Source organism: Diceros bicornis, chromosome 28 (genome assembly GCF_020826845.1).
Source record: "Diceros bicornis minor isolate mBicDic1 chromosome 28, mDicBic1.mat.cur, whole genome shotgun sequence".
NCBI lineage: Eukaryota > Metazoa > Chordata > Mammalia > Perissodactyla > Rhinocerotidae > Diceros > Diceros bicornis.
Window position 1 is genome coordinate 6068100 of NC_080767.1, and position 17061 is coordinate 6085160.

At 56.5% G+C, this 17061-nt stretch overlaps 1 protein-coding gene across 1 annotated transcript in view; it reads left to right on the plus strand.

Annotated features, from left to right (window-relative positions):
- SHB (SH2 domain containing adaptor protein B) overlaps positions 1-17061 on the plus strand; it is a 129895-nt gene that overhangs the window by 91775 nt on the left and 21059 nt on the right. Inside the window, exons 4-5 of the mRNA XM_058523546.1 lie at positions 8283-8454; positions 14608-14727. Coding sequence (XP_058379529.1) covers positions 8283-8454; positions 14608-14727 — 292 coding nt within the window. The remainder of the gene's footprint in view (positions 1-8282; positions 8455-14607; positions 14728-17061) is intronic.

Below are 17061 nucleotides of genomic sequence, written 5' to 3' on the forward strand. Positions count from 1 at the left end.
GTTTCCTTTGGCGGGGGCAGGACGAGAGGACAAGTGTACACCCCCTTGGGCCAGGCCCTCCTGCCCCAGCCCAGGCCTGGGTGTACATGCATGGACGGCGTTCCTGGAAGCTGCCGCAGCATCTGGGTGCCTGCCTCAGCGCCTGTCTGATGCCCTGCCTCCCTCACGATGAGGACCTCTGTTCTCAGGCGCCGCCCACGAGACGTGGCAGCACAGTGCCCTGGGGCCTGCATATGTCTGCGAGGTGAACACAGAGGCCTCTTGTTGGCCATCCTGGAAACGCAAACCAAACGTTTGCTGAGCCACCCGTGGTCTTACAGCCTTCCTGGAGGTGCAGCTTTCACACACAGGCAGGGGAGAGGAGAGAGCGAGGCCAGCTCTAGAACCGGAGGGGAGACGGGGGCTTCACTCTCCGGGCCTTAGTTTGTCTGTCTGTAAAATGAGAATTCTAGTTCTTGTCTTGCTGTAGGGAGCAGGTGAGATGACAGTGGAAGGGATGTTTAGAAAGCTGAAGTAGAAGAGCACCGTTGTCGTGGGAACAGAGTTTTAGTCATCCGCAGGTGTTTGCACATTATCATGAAAGTTCATGGCGTTTCTGTAGACTCCGGGGCTCGTGTGGTCCACTCCACCTCCCCAACCAGTGCACAGTCTCCCTCCCTGCCCCCTCTTGGGGGCTCACAGGTGCCCGGGCAGCAGCCACTTCTGTGCCTCCCCACCGCTCCCCCAGCACAGACACACCAGAGTCATGGTCTGGCAGTGGGTGGTGTGGAGGAATGGCGCCAGGAGCCTTGCAGAAGGGGCCTTTGGGCACCATGGTTCTGTTCTCTGTGCCCTTGTGTTTTCAGAGTAATAGGACGTCCGTGAACAAACGCCAGAAACACCATCCAGGCCCCTCTGTCAGTCCCGTGTGGTCTGCAGACGTGGCCTGTATTCACTTCCGCCTCGTCCACAGAGGGCCTAAAGAGGCCTCCTCAGCGGGCCGGGAGCTCCTTGCAAGTCGCTCTGTGCGCAGTGTCTTGTTTTCAATCGTCTAATCCTCGTGGCCTCTGCTTAAAGGACTCTGTCCTGTCCTGGAGAACTGGGAGGGTGGGAGACTCCAGGCCGGCCAGAAAGAGGCAGCCACAGAACTTAGAGCACTGGCTTCCTGTGGGCGCAAGGCCCCAGGTCCCCTTTTCTCCCCTCCAGCTCCCTTTGAATGGTCCCTGTCCTCAAGGGCCGCCGTCCGCACCCTTGGTCAGCCGGAAGGACGGGAGGACACTGGGCAGACCGTCGACTCTTCTTTCCCTGTCCTCCCCAGGGAAGGCACTCCTGGGGCACCCCCGGGTGAAGGGGGGCAACCCAGCGCCTCAGTCCCAAAGCAGAGGGCTCGAGGGCAGGGTCTGGCCTGCGGCCTGGCGGGGCAGCCTGCTCTGGCAGCTCGGGCAGCTTACTTGGCCACGTCAGGCCCCGTTGGTAAACTGTGGGCAGTAGCACGGAGCGCCTAGGTTCGCTGAGAGGGTCAGTGGAGACTCACCTCGGATCCTCACATGTGCCGCCCGTGCACAGGGAGCACTCGACAAAGGTTGCGCTGTTCTTCAAAACTGTTTTAAGATAATTTGAGGGGGGAGTCCAGCTCCTGCATTTCCTTTCTTGGGAGATGAATGATCCTGCTGACCTGGGTGGAGAGTCATTCACTCCACAGATGTCGAACATCCACAATCCATCAGGCGCTGTTCTGAGCAGTGGGGATCCAGCTTCAAACAAAACGGAGTATGTCCTGTGCTCTTGGAGCTTCCAGCTTAGTCAAGCTTTCCAGCAGCGGTTGGGGAAAAGAAGGTGGTTTCTGATACAAGGCACTTTATCCTCTTGAGTGCGTGAAAGGGAATTGTTCTGAGCATGGATGTGGCCGTGGGGGTGGGGGGACCACCACTTACAGGGGGCCTGCCTGGACATAGGCATGTCCTCTGTTACTAACCACCTCCATGATCATTTATCGTATAGGTATGGTCAGCCCTGTTTTACAGAAGAGGCAGCTAAGGCTCAGAGAGGTTTAGAAACTTGCCCGAAGTCACACAGCAATGGCAGAGGCAGAATTCAAACGCAGCTCTTCCTAAGTTTAAAGTCAACACCCTTCCCATGATGCGGAGCTGCTCAGTTCCTCCCTTCCCTGGCCTTCCTGCAGCCCATGGCTGTTCTTGAGAGCGGGGCGTGGGGAGGATGAGAGGAGGCTGAGGCATGAGGTCCGTCTCCATCTGGCTCTGAGAAGACAGCTACGTATCGAGGTGTAACAGCGATGGGGGTGGGATCAGACAGTGGCATAGACGGGATGCAGGGGCCAGAGGAGGAGAAAGGACTTCAGCCTGGGGGTCCAGGGCAGAACGTCCCCCTGGAGTTAGCACTGGAGCTGAGCTCTGCAGGATGGCTGGGACTTGCGCACAGAGGGTGAAGAAGGGGATTCTAGAGGGCAGGCGCAGCAGAGCAAAGGTTTGGATTTGGAGATGGCCATTCTTTGCGCCTGGAGCCTAGGGGTGGGTGTGGAAGCCAGAGGGCTTTCGTAGGGGAAGACGCACCTGGAAGGTCAGGTTGGCTCCAAGTCACCGAGGACCTTGAGTGCCAGAGTGAGGAGTTTGCCCTCTGTCCCGGGCGCTGGGAGCCAGCGAGGGTTCGTGAGCGCAGCAGAACCCATTGCCTTTTTGGAACTTGTTCTCTGGCTAGCCCTGAACGATACACGGGAAGGAGCTGAACCCCAGAGAAACACATTTGTTTCATCTAAGCAAACGTTTGCTAAGCACCATCTCCACGCCGAGCACTGCGGTAGGTTTAGGGGCAGATGAGACTGGAGGGAAAGAGAAATCAGTCATTCCCAGGCGCTGCCCACACAGAACGCCTGGGATAATGGGTAGAGCATGTAGTGCCCACTGAGCTCCACTGAGAGAAGTGCCAGGTGCTGTGAGCCGCCCAGGAGGAAGGCAGTTCTCAGCAGGCGGGATCAGGGAGGCTTGGCGGAGGAGAGGCCTTTGAATCAGACCTTGGAAGCTTCTAGACGTCTTACAGACGGAGCAGGAGGGCGGTCATTCCAGGCCTAGGGGTGGGAAGTGCGCCACAGAGCCTGAGTGAGTCGGGCACAGCCCTTGCCTGACTGGCCCTGCCCGTGTCCTGATGGAGGAGGAGGACCTGACTCTAGGGACCCACGGTCCTGGGCTCAAGCCTCGGCCCCATGCCTGAGCTTTGAGGCCCTGGAAGAGTTCTTCCTCACCTCCTCTGGGCCACCGTCTTCTGTCACTGGCAGTGATTGGTATAAGATCTATGATATAAGCAGGAGGGGACCACCAGTGTCGGAGGCTAATCTGGATGGAGGAAAGGCCTCCCGGAAGGTGAGGGGCACCTGAGCTGGGTCTTAAAGGATGAGGCCTGTCATCAGATCAGAACTTTTGGAAGGACATTTGGAGCATCACAAGGGGTCTCTTTGCCTGCCCTGGAGACAATGGCTATTGGAGCCATGAACCCGGCCCCCTCTCCCATTGCCACAGGGTCTGGTTCCCATCATGGCAGCAAAGTCAGATGGGCTCCCTGGGCCCGGTCCTGCCCCTCTGAGTCTCCCCGCTCCCTGCACAGCTCTGACTTCCACTGGTAATTGCTTATAGGTGGAATTAATTAGGTTCTGTCGTTCTAACGGCTCGCAGGGGTGACATAGTTTTTCTCTAAATGCAGATATTCTTTTGAGGGCTTGTGTCTTCCTTTATCTTTTGCAGAAAATCACTAAATTAAAAGAATTGCCATTTTAAATTGCAGATTAAAGAGAGACTTAATTAGAAAAAATGAAAGCAGTTGTGTTTGGAGCTTTTGTTCTTAGTATCTTTTTTCTTTTGCTGCTGAATCACCACTCTTGGAGTTTGTATATTTTTATTTTAGGTGAAATGATTTGCCTAATTAAGCCTGTCAGTCATCACCACCTGTTCCCTCTAAAATATATGGCTATATTATTAAGCTTGCAAGTGAATGTATAAATTAATTCAGTGGGGAATTACAGTGTTGACTGAGATGTTATTAGGTTTTATCCAATTTATCTGGTATGAAAACCAATATTTTTTCCCAAGAAAGTGAAACAGCAGCTCATTAAGTTTCTTCATTCAGTCATTCGTTGAGCAACTGTTATGTTGCAGGCCTGTGCGAGGCATGTGGGTAGGGGCAAATATGGTACAGCCCCTGCCCTTGAGGGGCTCAGGGGGAGCCAGACAGGGAGACTGGCGATTAGGGTACCACAGGCTAAGATCAAGGTGAGTCTGTGATGGGGTGAGGTCAGGAGAGGCTTCCTGGAAGAGGTGACCCCTAAAGGGCGAGTGGAGTCAGGTAGGTGGAGAGGTTGGTAAAAGGGGAGGGGAGTGTCGTGGTAATTCATGTGGAGGACGTGGCCTGGGAGGGGGCTTGGTGAGGCCTGCAGCTGGACAGCTGGCCAGGTCCTTGTCATGCTGAAGAGCTTGGGTTCCTTCCCCACTTGTTGTTCCGTGCTCCGTGCCTCTCTTCGCACCTTCTGTGCCAGGAGGTGTGCATGGTCTTGTATATCGGCAGAAATGATTTCAGCCAGTGGAGCCCCAGGTTGTCAGAGGTGGAGGTGCCCTACAATGCATCGGATCCCTCCCCTTCCTCAGCCTGTGGCAAAACTAAGCCTGGGGGCCGGCCCCGTGGCTTAGCGGTTAAGTGCACACGCTCCGCTGCTGGCGGCCTGGGTTCGGATCCCGGGCGCGCACCGACACACTGCTTGCCCCTGGCCATGCTGAGGCCGCATCCCACATACAGCAGCTAGAAGGATGTGCAGCTATGACATACAGCTATCTACTGGGGCTTTGGGGGGAAAATAAATAAATAAATAAAATCTTAAAAATAAAAAAAATAAAAAAAAACCCTAAGCCTGGGACCTCGTCTTCCGCCTAGCCCCTTCCCACACCACGCCGCTCAGCTGCCCACCTCGGCGCTGTCAGCCCGTAGGGGCCAGAGGGCCTGCTGAGGTGCCTCCTCTGCATTCCTGATGACCAGAGTGAGCAGAGGGGGGCGTCCTGGAGAGGAGCACGCTGTCCCCCACTCCCTGACCCCATCCCCTGCTGTGCCCAGGTCCCCGTCTCAGTGGGGCATCACCCACGGTTAGTCAAGTCCTGTTGGAGTCACCTCCTACATCCCTCCCGTCATTGAGGAATTCGGCCTCTGTCACCCTTGCTAAGATGAGGTCTCCCTGCCTCCAGGGTTGCCTCCAAACCCACCCTCCATCGGCAGTCAGAGAGGTCTCTGAAACCCCATCTGAGAATGGCCTTTCCTGATTCAATCCATCCATAGGATCAAGTTCCAGCTCTTTAGAAAGGGGCACTGTGCCCGGACCTTCACCTGTGTGCCTGATCCCAGTGCTCGCCCCTGCCCAGGGTCACCCGTCCAGGGCTCTGCAAAATGGGTGGCTCAGGTCAGAACCTGCTGCCCCTCTTCCTCACCCTCCAATAGCACATACCCTTTTTGAGCAGCTGCTGTGAGGGCTGGTGTGGTCCAGCGGGAGGCCTGGTGAGAGAGCCAGGCTGCTGGGATGCCAGGGAGGGGCCCCAGCTCTGAGCCTCACCCCCTCACCACCTCTGTGAGAGCCCAGCTCAGCAGCCAGATGGAAGAGGGCTTCCTCAGACTCCCAACCCCACAACCTGTTCCCTAGAAGGGCCTTGAGGTCATTGCTGTCTTGCTGTCGGTCCCTGTGGTTGGACACAGCCCAGAACTGGAGCCAGAGAGTAGGGCAGGAGCCCAGCGAGTCTTCGCGCTGCCCCGCTCCACACTTCCAGTCCTGACATCACAGGCTGTGGGCGTCTCTAGGTGGGAGTTTGGCCTCCATCCTGCTTTCTCACCAAGCTTCATTTGAGTTTTCTGTGCTTCTTCCCTCCTGGATGCTGCCAGCCCCATCCTTGCGGTGCACAGGCCCCCAGCCTGCAGTCTCCCTGATCCTCTCTCTCCCTCTGCTTGGAATACAGGGGTGAGTCCTGCTGCCCCTGTCTGCAGAACGTAGCCAGCATCTGACCACTCGCTGTCACTTCCATCCACGTCTCCAGTGCCGCCCATCCTGCAGTAGCCTCCTGCTCTCCTTGTGCTCCCCCTCTATCTCTTGCTCTTTTTTTAATTAACAAACCTTTTTTTTTTTTTACAGCAGTTTTAGGTTCACAGCAAAATCGAGCAGGAGGGACTGAGAGTTCCCACGTATCCTGTCCTCCATCTCTTCCTAGCACAGCAGTCCTGTTAAAAAGTGCCATGTCAAAATCTTCCCCATCACGTCAGAATGGCTCTCCATTTCTCTCAGAATAACCCAAAGTCCTTCCCAAGGCCCACGGAGCCCCTTCCCCCCACCCCCTCCAGCCGCCCTGGACTGTGTTGTTTCTCAAACACCCCAGGCACATTCCCACCTCGCCCTTGAACTTGCTCTCCCCTCTGCCTGGAACGTCCTTCCCTAAGATGTCCACATGGCTGCTGCCCCCTTCCCTTCAGGAATTTATTCAGATGTCACCTTTGGAGAGGCCCTCCCTCCCTGCTTTTGCGTCTCCTGATGGCGCACTTGTCGCCAGCTGGTGTGCTCGAGCCCCAACTCGGTTCCTTTACTGCCTGTCTCTCTCACGCGGACGCTGAGCTCCACGTGACGGGGGCTTCTGTCTCCTGCTCACTGCTGTTCCCCGGCCCTGGACTGGGCCTGGACCGTGTGAGCGAGTGTTGAGAAGCGGGATAGGTGGCTGAGCAGCGTGCTGGACTCCGCTGCAGTCGCGAGAGTGACCACACGCACGGGTCCAACATGTCTGGAGGCTTCCGTTGGCAGGACCCTCCCTTCCCGCTGTTTTCCACAGGGGCTAATAGAGGAGAGTGTCTTGAGGGGTGGAAATGCTTTGCAGTCCTAATGGAGGAGCTTGCTCAGTGGCTGAGACATAGAACAAGTTATTCACGTTCCTCGGTCCCCAAGACAACACATCACCACAGCCAGTGCTGGGGTTTCCTGCCGCCTTCCGTGAACAGGAGGCTGATTGCTGTGTGTCTGGCCGAGGTCAGAGGCGGCTCGCCGCATCCATGCTTGCTGGTTGGAGGGGAGGTTTCTGCCATTATGTGTCTGTGGACCTGCAGCTGGACATGGCTGTGGGAACCTTGTTTCACAGGCCCTGGCCCGGTACGCTCAGCACTCTGCGTCTGCTGGCCCTGAGGAGGTCTTCCCCCGTCTGATCTTCGCAGCAGCCTGGTGAGGGAGGAAATGGGGCCTCAGAGAGGCTGAGTAGCTTAGCCAAGGTGCACAGCTAGTCAGGGCAGGCTTGGGAGAGGGACTGGAGCCTACTCAGCAGCTGATGTGAAGTGCCTAGTACTGTGTGCGCACCCAGCAGACATGATGTGATAACGGTAAATGTTTACAGTAACAGTGATTGGGCATGGACCACCTACCTGCAGGCCCTCTGCTGAGATCTCTGTGTGCCTCACTTGGTTGCATCCTCACAGCAACCCCAGGAGGTGGACACAGTGTTTATCCCTGTTTCTCAGAGGAGGAAATGGAGGCCCAGAGAGGTAACTTGCAAGTTGGACTAGCTGGTCTCCAGGAATGCTTCTGGCAGCTCTGGTTTCGGCTCAGTATTTTCTGCTCTTTGTGGGGTATCTCTAGGTTCCTTCCCTCAGGAGGCGTCCTCCCCAAGCCCGTGGGGGTGAAAAACGCTCCCGCAGGCAGGGCAGGGAGGACAGCACACGGGAGGGCCCGTCACACTGTGCTGTGCGCTGCTCCGGCCTCCCCCAGGGGCTGGGCCCAGGGCAGGGCTGGCTGTGTGGGGCCCACGCAAGGGGACTGAACGAAGAGGAGCAGACTTGGGGGGTGCAGCAGGACCCCCAACTGGAACTCTGTAGGGTTGTCCCAGGAGGAAGGGGGCAGATGTGGCCAGTGCAGCCCCCGGTGGGATGGGAGGAGGCAAGGGACCACTTGGAGGCAGGTTTTTGGCACAAAATGAGGAACAGCTTTCTCCCCTGAGAACTGCCCAGGGGACTGAGCCCCGCAGGAGTGCCAAGCCCCCTTGCTGGAGGTTGCAGGGCCTTTCTCTGGGCATAAGGCTGAGCTCAGTGGCCTCTGGAGACTCATCCAGCCCCTCGAACGCACCATCTGGCTTTGTCTTCGGAAGCCCAGATCTTTTGAGCCATGTTTGTTCATTGCCTAGAGCTCTCGTAAAGTCCCAGCGAGAACCGTTGACTGTTGCCCCACTGTGCGCTGCCCATTAACTCCTTGGGCTGAGCTCCGGGTAACTGTGCACTTTCTCTCTCTCCCCTGACAGCCCAGTTTAACGGCAACGAGAAACGGCAGTCGTCCCCCTCGCCTTCCCGGGACCGGCGGCGCCAGCTTCGAGCTCCTGGAGGGGGCTTCAAGCCCATCAAACATGGGAGCCCCGAGTTCTGTGGGATCCTGGGAGAAAGAGTAGATCCTGCTGTCCCGCTGGAGAAGCAAATGTAAGTTCTGAGGGAGCAAAGCCAACCTCAGCTCCCAGGTCATGTGTCCCTGTTGAGGCCCGAAGGAGGTCGGGCCACCATCAAGGCCGTCAGTGGCATGACAGGGTTAGGACGTGCGTCCCTGGTTCCTAGCCCCTGCGTGCTTTCTCCCTGCACACTGGATCGCCTCCCTAACTTTTGATGGCTAGCAGGAGGGACTGCAAAACTGTCCACACGGTTCACGCCTCACTCCTACATCCTAGTTTCTAATTTCATCATGTAGCAAAGAAGGTTTCAAAAAGCTAAGTTTATCCTAGTCCCATCCCCTGATTGTAAATTATTTTTCTTTTCTAGCTGCAGTGATGTTTTTCCCCCACATCTGCTTGTATTAGTTGGGCAAGGCCTTAACTCTCTTGATTTGGGTTTCTCAGCCCCTTTCCCCAGAGATTTCCCGCCTCCAGTCGGTGGCCGGTCCCATCCCTGCAGCCCCTTACCCTGCCCGCTCCTCCCCAGCACTGCTGGTCAGACCTTCACCGCCCCACCTTGACCCAATGACCATCTCCCTGCTCTGCCAGGTCTCACCATGCAGCTCCCTGCTCTGCTCTGACACCTTCAGTGGCTCCCCATCACATCAGGATAAAGTCCCATCTCCCAAGCCTGCCACTCGCTCTGTGACTTGCCCCAGACTGCTTTGTCCATTTCTCGCTGTCTCGCATACCTGGACCAGAGTGCGCTTCTCCAGGAACTTGTTAAAGCAGGTCCTGGATCTTGTGCTGGAACTTTGAGGTGTGTCATCCTCTAATAAGTGAATGTGCAATAAATGAGGTCATCATCCCATTGTACAAATGAGAAAATCGGGCCTCCAAGAGGGACAGAGCCTTGGCTAGGATCTCATGGCTCAGAGTGCAGAGGTAGGATTCGAACTCCAGCCCCGTGACTCGACCCCACACTCTGCCCTTACTTCTCTCCCCTTGTACACACTCTCATCCGCCACCCTTAGCACACGCCTGGCACAGAGGAGGCCCTCCATAATGCCAAGAGATTAGCCGACACCAAGCCGGTTCCTCGTGAGACTGTCTCGTGTGTATCATGTACTATATCCGTCTCCACCTAGAGGACTCTGGTCTCTGCCCAGCCAGCACTGCATCCCTCACAGGAAATGCTCACGCGGTGAGCAGGATGCAGGGTTTTCTGAGTGATGTCATGTGCTCGTGTGCTCTCATCTCGGAAAGCTGCAGCCTCCTTTGTGACTGCCCCACGCCTGCTGTACCGAGCACGCGGGGGCAGCGCTCCCAGCCGGCGTTGTGTTCATTTCTCACAGCCACACAGATTGGGTGGCAGGTTTTGCTTATTTCTGATCAAACTGCACTTTTTAATCAACAAACAAGATATGATCCAGAGATGCCAGGGAGCTGTTCAGCGTGCATCCTGACCCAGGTGTGCCAGGGGTCAGCTGGGCCAGCCGACCCTCTTCCCATCCTCAGGCGGACCCTTCGTTGGCTTGGGCCCCTTGAGGGCAGTTCTGCTCCCTCTCCTTTCCTGTTCCCACCTGACAAGGCCCTCGGCCACCTCCAGAGTCATGACTGGCTCTTCCTCCCCCGTGGTCTTGTCTCCCCAGGATTATTCTGGCCTGCCGGAGGCCCTGACTCGTCCCCCGAGAGGTGTGCTCAGGTAAAATCCCACTTCCAGCAGAGCCTGATGACCCAGGTGGAGAGGCTCACCTAATTCCCCGCTGGCTGCTGATGCCTCAGAGTCTAGGGGGCACCTCCAAGTCCACTCCCTACCCCCCAGCGCAGGGAGAGGGGAGGTGGGGACTGGCGCACTGAGGGGTGTGCCCCGTCTTACAGGGTTGATGAGGATGGGCAGTCCCACCTCTGCCTGGGCACCCATGCCACCTGCTTTCCCTCCCGGGACGGTGGAAAGGCTGCAGGTGCTCAGGGGCACCCCCCAACTGCCTACGCCTCCAGAGGCAGCGCGCCACCCCTCCATCCTGCATCGTTGTTACCATCAGCACCGAGACAAGTTCCAGTCACAGACTTCTTAACAGTAAATAGATAAAGTGATCCTGACCCAACGCCCCCTCTTGCTGCTGCCCCTGTTGAGAACATGAGCTCCAGGAGGGCAGAAACAGATCTGGGTCACCGCTGCGTCCTCAGTGCCTGTAATGGTGCCTGGCGCATGGCGGGGGCTCAGTAAATAGCTGTCCCATGAGTGGATGAGGGCCCCGGAGAGCTGTCGGCGCTTTCTCTCCCTTTCGTCACCTCTCATTCTCTCGCCCACCGTAGTCTGCTTCCCTCTGCCCAGGTGACCAGGTGGCCTCCTCTGTCCTCCATGGCCATCAGCACGGGAGATGGCTCCCTCCTTCGCAGACACCCTCTACTCCCAGGCTTTCTCCCGCCTCTCTGGCCGCTCCCTCCACCTCCCCTCCTGGCTCCTTGCCTCAGCTTGACCTGGAGGTTGGACTGTTCAGGGCCCAGTTGCAACTCTGTTCCCCCTGGTAGTCTCAGGATCCTGCTGCTGAGTCAGCAGCGCACAGCCCCAGCCCACACCTCTCCCACAATGCCCGACTCCTACCTCCAGCTGCCTTCTTGGCATCTCCACTTGGCTGACCACTGGGCATCTCATGTTTCGTGTGTTCAGAACTAGGCTCCTGATCTTCTCTTGGGCCCCCTTCCTCCCCCACTTCCCACCTCCATAAATGGCATTACATCTACCTAGTTACTCAAGCTGCAAGCCTGCAGTCATCTTGATTCCTTTCTTTGCCTCACGCTGTGTCTAATGCATTGCTGAGTTCTGCCAGCTCTCCATCTAAAGTGCAGCCTGAGTTCATCCGGACCCATCTGGGCCACTGCAGGAGCCTCCTCCTGACTTGCCTCCTGCTTCACTTCCCTTCCTCGCTTCTGGGCAGCCTGGTTGAACTTGTGTAAGATCATCCAGAGCAAATAACACCTCTGTTGAAAACTCGCCTTGCCGTCCGCTTTGCTTAGAATGAAATCAGACTTCTTCCCTTGGCCCTCAAGGCCTCGGGGAACTGGGCCCTGCGTCCCACTCCACCCTCACTCGTGCCACTCTCCACACGACCCTTCTTGCTGCCTTTCTGCCCCATGGACACCCAAGCTCTCTCCCCCTTCAGGACTTTTGCGCTTGCTGGCTTCTCTGCAGAGAACGTGTTTTCTTCGGCTCTTTGCATGGTTAGCTCCTTCTCATGATGCAGATTCTCAGGTCAAATGTCATCTCAGGGGCCTGCCCTGTCCATTTGTTCTAAAGTAGGCACCTCCCCCACCCCATCATTGCCTTGTCACAAACTCGGTGTTCTTCCTTAGCACGTGTCACTATCTGAAATTGTTTCCTGAGTCTGTCTGTTGACTCTCCGTCTCCCTGCATCAGCCCCATGAGATCAAGGATGTGGTAAGCGGTGAATAAATATTGGATGAGCTAATGGGCATTGGATGGGCTGGATGGCGATGGTTGAGTCTTCGTAACCCCAAGGCTCTGGCCGGGATGGCCCTCTCTGAGAGCCTAGCAGTCCCCAAGCTGGCCCCCTGCCTGGGTGCTGTCCCCAGTCCAGGCAGAGTCTTCTTGGGCCCCACAGTCCAGCCACGCCCACTCTGTCTCTGGCCTCAGCCCCCCCAATCTAGTGTCCTTTGGCCCATCTCCCCCAAACTCTGCCTGGATCTTCTTTGATCCTTGACCCTGAGTCCCCTGGCTTTCTCTCCATGTGGAGCAGCCAGGGAGGGACCCTGCAGGATCCCGTTTACCCCCAGGGATTACCCTTCACCGGGATCCGGAGGCCCGTCTGCCACCCCCTCTTAGAGCCTGTGTGCTCCTGTGCTCAGGGAGGGCCAGGCGGCGGGCAGCACTTCCCTGGAGACCACTTCTAGGCCTTTCCCAGGGGACGGCTCTGCTTCAAATGGCTGGAGCTTGTTTTCCTAATAAAACAACATTTTTGTCAGCTCACTGGGGGTGTTTTACACAGGTGAAATTTCCCGGAAAACAACCTTGCCAAATCTGTTAACTCCTGTTTCTGAAGTCGGCCCCATCCTTGTCTAACTGTTTTTGCCCGTTGCAGTCATGTCTCCTTTCTAAAGCATAGCTAGAGCCTTCACGTCTCCATGAGTGTTGTAATTACGGCAGCCGTGGAGTCCCACTCCCCATTCCCCCTCATTCCTATGTAAGTTCAGAAAGGAAGGCAGGTCTGCGGTCTGCACATTCCCTGCCGTTTCCCTTGGCAAGTCTCCCCTCCAGATGTCCAGCCGCGGGGCTGACCTGCTGGGAGTGGTCCCCCCCGGGTGGTCAGCGACTCAGTCACATGCTCACTGGACAGGGCACTCACATCTGCTCTCCAGTCCTTGCTTTCCTAAAGTTCGTTGGGTCTTTTCAGGTGATAATTATGTCATCGTCACTGCTGCTAACTGTTCAGAACACTGCCTTGTGGATAGCAGAAGGTGCACAGTGAGAGGCAGTGTGACCTTCTTTGAGCAGAACGTCGGCAGCAGAACTCTCAGAGGTCCTGTTTGCAGGGCACCCCTGGGCCAGGACAGGAGGCAGCACCCCCACTTACACCTGGGAATTTAAGATGCAGCCCACGAGGCGGGCAGCAGCCTGAAATCATGATAGTTGGGGATGTTACTTGTGGCCATCTGCAGGTTCTTTCTACTAATGCTTGTAGCTGCCATTTGTTGACGCTCCCCCTATCTCAGGCTCTGCAGAAGCCCTTATATGCATCACCCTCTTTACTCCTCACAACCCCAAAACAGGGGTGGAGGGATCCTAACATGGTAGAGCACCGAGGCACAGCCAGGTTCAGCCTCTTGCCCCAGACTACCCGGTCTTTTGGCCTCTGCAGCCAGAGCGTGATCCTGCCACGGCCACTGGGCACCTCTGGTTCTCTTCCTGGCCTGTCTCTCGCCCCCTTCCCACGGACCTTGCCCCTCAGAGACCATAATGTAAACAGAATGCGTTCTGAGTATACCTGCTGACGGGCTTATGATCTTCACTCTTCCACTGAAATTTTACCTTCAGCTTTTCGAACCTCAGAAATCAGCGTTGCCCTTTTGTCCTACAGTGGGGGCCTTGGTCAGGCCGTCTGCCACTGCACCCCTCCCTTCTGATTCTGCCGCTCAGCACGTGGTGTCTGAAGGAGTGACGCTGGGGTTCCCACGTGCCCAGTCGATGCCAGGTTCTCTTGGGAGGAGCATCGGTGTGGCCACCTCACCCTAGCTGCCTGCTTTCCTGAGTGATGAGCACCACCCCCTCGTCCTTCCTGTCAGCACCCTCTGATGGCTTCATGTCACCCAGACGGAGAAAGCCAGAGTCCTCGAATTGTACACGAGGGCCCCTGACCCAACCCTGCCTCGTGACCTCTTGGACCTTTCCACCCACCTCTTCCCCTTGCCTCACTCCAGCCATATTGGCCTCCTTCCTGTTTCCAAGAGACACCAGGCACTCCTGCCTCAGGCCTTATTCCCTCACCTCCTTCAGGTCCACACTGAACTGTCTCTCTCTGGACGGCACCCCTGACCACTGCTTAAAATAGCAGTCCATTTTTTTTTTTTTTGTGAGGAAGATCAGCCCTGAGCTAACATCCATGCTAATCCTCCTCTTTTTGCTGAGGAAGACCGGCTCTGAGCTAACATCTATTGCCAATCCTCCTCATTTTTCCCCCAAAGCCCCAGTAGATAGCTGTACGTCATAGTTGCACATCCTTCTAGTTGCTGTATGTGGGACATGGCCTCAGCATGGCCGGAGAAGCGGTGCGTTGGTGCGCGCCCGGGATCCGAACCCGGACCGCCAGTAGCGGAGCGCGAGCACTTAACCGCTAAGCCACGGAGCCGGCCCAAAATAGCAATCCTTGCCTCGAGCCCCAGACCAGGTGGCCCTGCTTCGTTCCCTCCAGGGCTCCTACGCTAGAATGTGAGCCTCATGAGGGAGGAGACGGCCGGCGTGTTCCCTCCTCTATCGCCAGGACCTGGCGCGCCCCAGGCGCTGGGTAAATATCTGTCGAGTGACCAGATGCGCAGACGCACGCGTGCACACGACTTGCCTGGTAACCAGGAGGCCTGGGACGTGGCAGCTGCCCTCTGAGGGGCTGAGCCTCCTCGGGGAGGAGTAGGTCTCAGGGTGTCAGCGGTGGGGTCCTGCCCCGTGGGTTCTGACCCTCTCTCTCCTCCCCAGATGGTATCACGGAGCCATCAGCAGAGGAGACGCTGAGAACCTGCTGCGACTCTGCAAGGAGTGTAGCTACCTCGTGCGGAACAGCCAGACCAGCAAGCACGACTACTCCCTCTCCCTGAAGTGAGTCCCGCCCCCTTCACCCCCAGCCTCCTCGGCAGCCTCAGGCGAGATGCGGCCCAGCCCTGTGTCTGTGGCAGAAAGACCGCCAGGGTCCCCCTGGGAAACTTGCCGGCGCAAGTTATTTCAAGCCTTGGTTTTTCAATTTGATCTTATTCTCCTGGGATATGTTCTGTTTCTGCCTCCCCAGAAGAGGAGGGGCATTTTCTTAGGATTTATATTAAATAACCAAGAATGGCTTCATACCTGCTGCGAGCCAGGGACTGTATGAAGCTCTCAACACCCTCATCCCTCTCTCACACCTCACATCAGTCCTCTGATGAGAAGCATAGTGACCCAAAGCATAGTTTTGCAGATGAGGAAACTGAGGCTCAGAGAGGGGACATGGCTGGCCCAGGGGCAGGGCCAGCCCTTGAGACCTGCTGTTTGCCTCTCTGCTGCACCCCACTGCTGCTATGAGAACAACCTTTTCCTTATGTTCTGGGTTGCTGTTTGGGCGGGTCTGATTCTTGTGTCTGTCACAAAAGTGGTGAGGAACACTGGGAAGAGCCAGAAAGAATCCTGCTGCTGTCATCACCTGTGCTGCTTTATCAGTTGTCAGGTCTTTCTGACCTACGAGGCAGTGCTGGGGGTAGGCAGCCCCCAAATAAAAGGAGCGTTTTTGGTTGAATGCTTCATCATTCGATACTGTTACTGGATGGGACCCAGCAGTACAATAAAAACCCATTTTACAGATAGGAAAACTGAGGCCCAGAGAGAGGAGGGACTTCCCAAGGACACAGAGACAGTTAATACAGAATTGGAGTGTAAACCCAAGCCCTTCAACCAGCACAGACCACCAGGAGCAGTAAAGTGTTCTGCCTGGCCACCTCTCTGCTCTGCTCACCATTATTAGAGGGATGTGGTGGAGAGAGGGCCTGCTGGGACGCGGCTGTCAGGAGAACCTGTGTGCAGCCCAGCCATGTAGCCAGTAGGATCAGTGCAGCCAAGTCCCGTGCTCTCTGCTCAGGACTGACCACCCCGGGATGCTGGACTCTGCCCTGAGAGGAACAGTGACAGACTGCAGAGCAGGGGCAGGAAACAGGCACTGGGAGTCTGCCTGCAGAAGGGAGGATGTCTGGACACATGGTGGAACCACAGATCTTTCAAGGACCCAGAGGGCAAAAGGAGCAGACGTGGCGGGGGACCCCAGATAGGGGAGTTATGGGCAGGAAGATTTCAGCTCAGTAAGAGGCAACGTTTTCTAACAGTCGAGCTGATCAAGAATTAGAGCGAGCCAAGGCTGCCTCAAGAAGTAGTGAGCATCTCATCACTGGGGGTGTGCAACCAGGGCCCGGACGACCACCTCGCCAGGGAGGATGTGGAGGAGATTCCTGACCAGCTGGGAGGGCACTCAGGACAAATGGCCTCTGCATACTTCATTGGCCACCATCACACCTGACAGCTTAAAGCATCAGGTTGGTTATCACAGCCGAGGAAAATTCAATACGCTAAACCACAGCTGGGCTGGGAGGCTGGGCTGGAGGCAGCCAAAGCCAGAGGGCCGTCATTGGATTGAGGAGAGGGCAGCGGCAGGGGACAGGTGCACCCTGCTGGCCATGTTGACAGGGGCCAGGCATGCCTCAACTCCCCGCTGCTCCACGCAGCCCTGCTCCCTCCCGCACTGTCCGAGGTAACCTCGCAACCCAGGCACCCATGAGTGCTGCTTCCGGATCTCCACCTTCCCGCTTCAAGGTGAACTGCTCTTTTCTGGGCTGTGAGAGGTAGAGGAAGCAGTGACTTCAGAGATGAGACTTCCATGTCACCACCTTTCCCTGCCAACCCAGGAGGCAGCCTGCCCGCCCCGGGCTTCCTCAGTGCAACGCTCATCATGCTGGCTAGTAGTCTCCGAGTTCCTCCATGAATCTCATTCCTCATGGAATCCCAGTGTCTGGGGCCTGGCTAGAGGCATCTTCCTAAAAGGACTGATTGAATACACCAAGGAGGAAGGGATGGAGCACCAGGCTCAGCTGTTCCTCCATGAGGGCCATGGCCCCACTGAGCTTCCTGTTTCATCACCGCGAAAGTGTTGAGCTCCTGCATTGGGCAGGCCTGGCTGGACACTGGGGCTCTGTGGTGGCCCCAGAACAGCCCTGCCTGCAAAGGAACAACAGCCTCTTGGGTGGCTAGGATATGTCAGGGCTGAGGCACCTGTGCATGGGTGCACATAAGGAATCTCGAGCCAGTTGCAGAAGTAATCATACCAGTAATATCTACAGGATCCATTGCTTTTTTTTTTTTTTTTTTTGGCTGAGGAAGATTAGCCCTGAGCTAACATCTGTGCCAGTCTTCCTCACC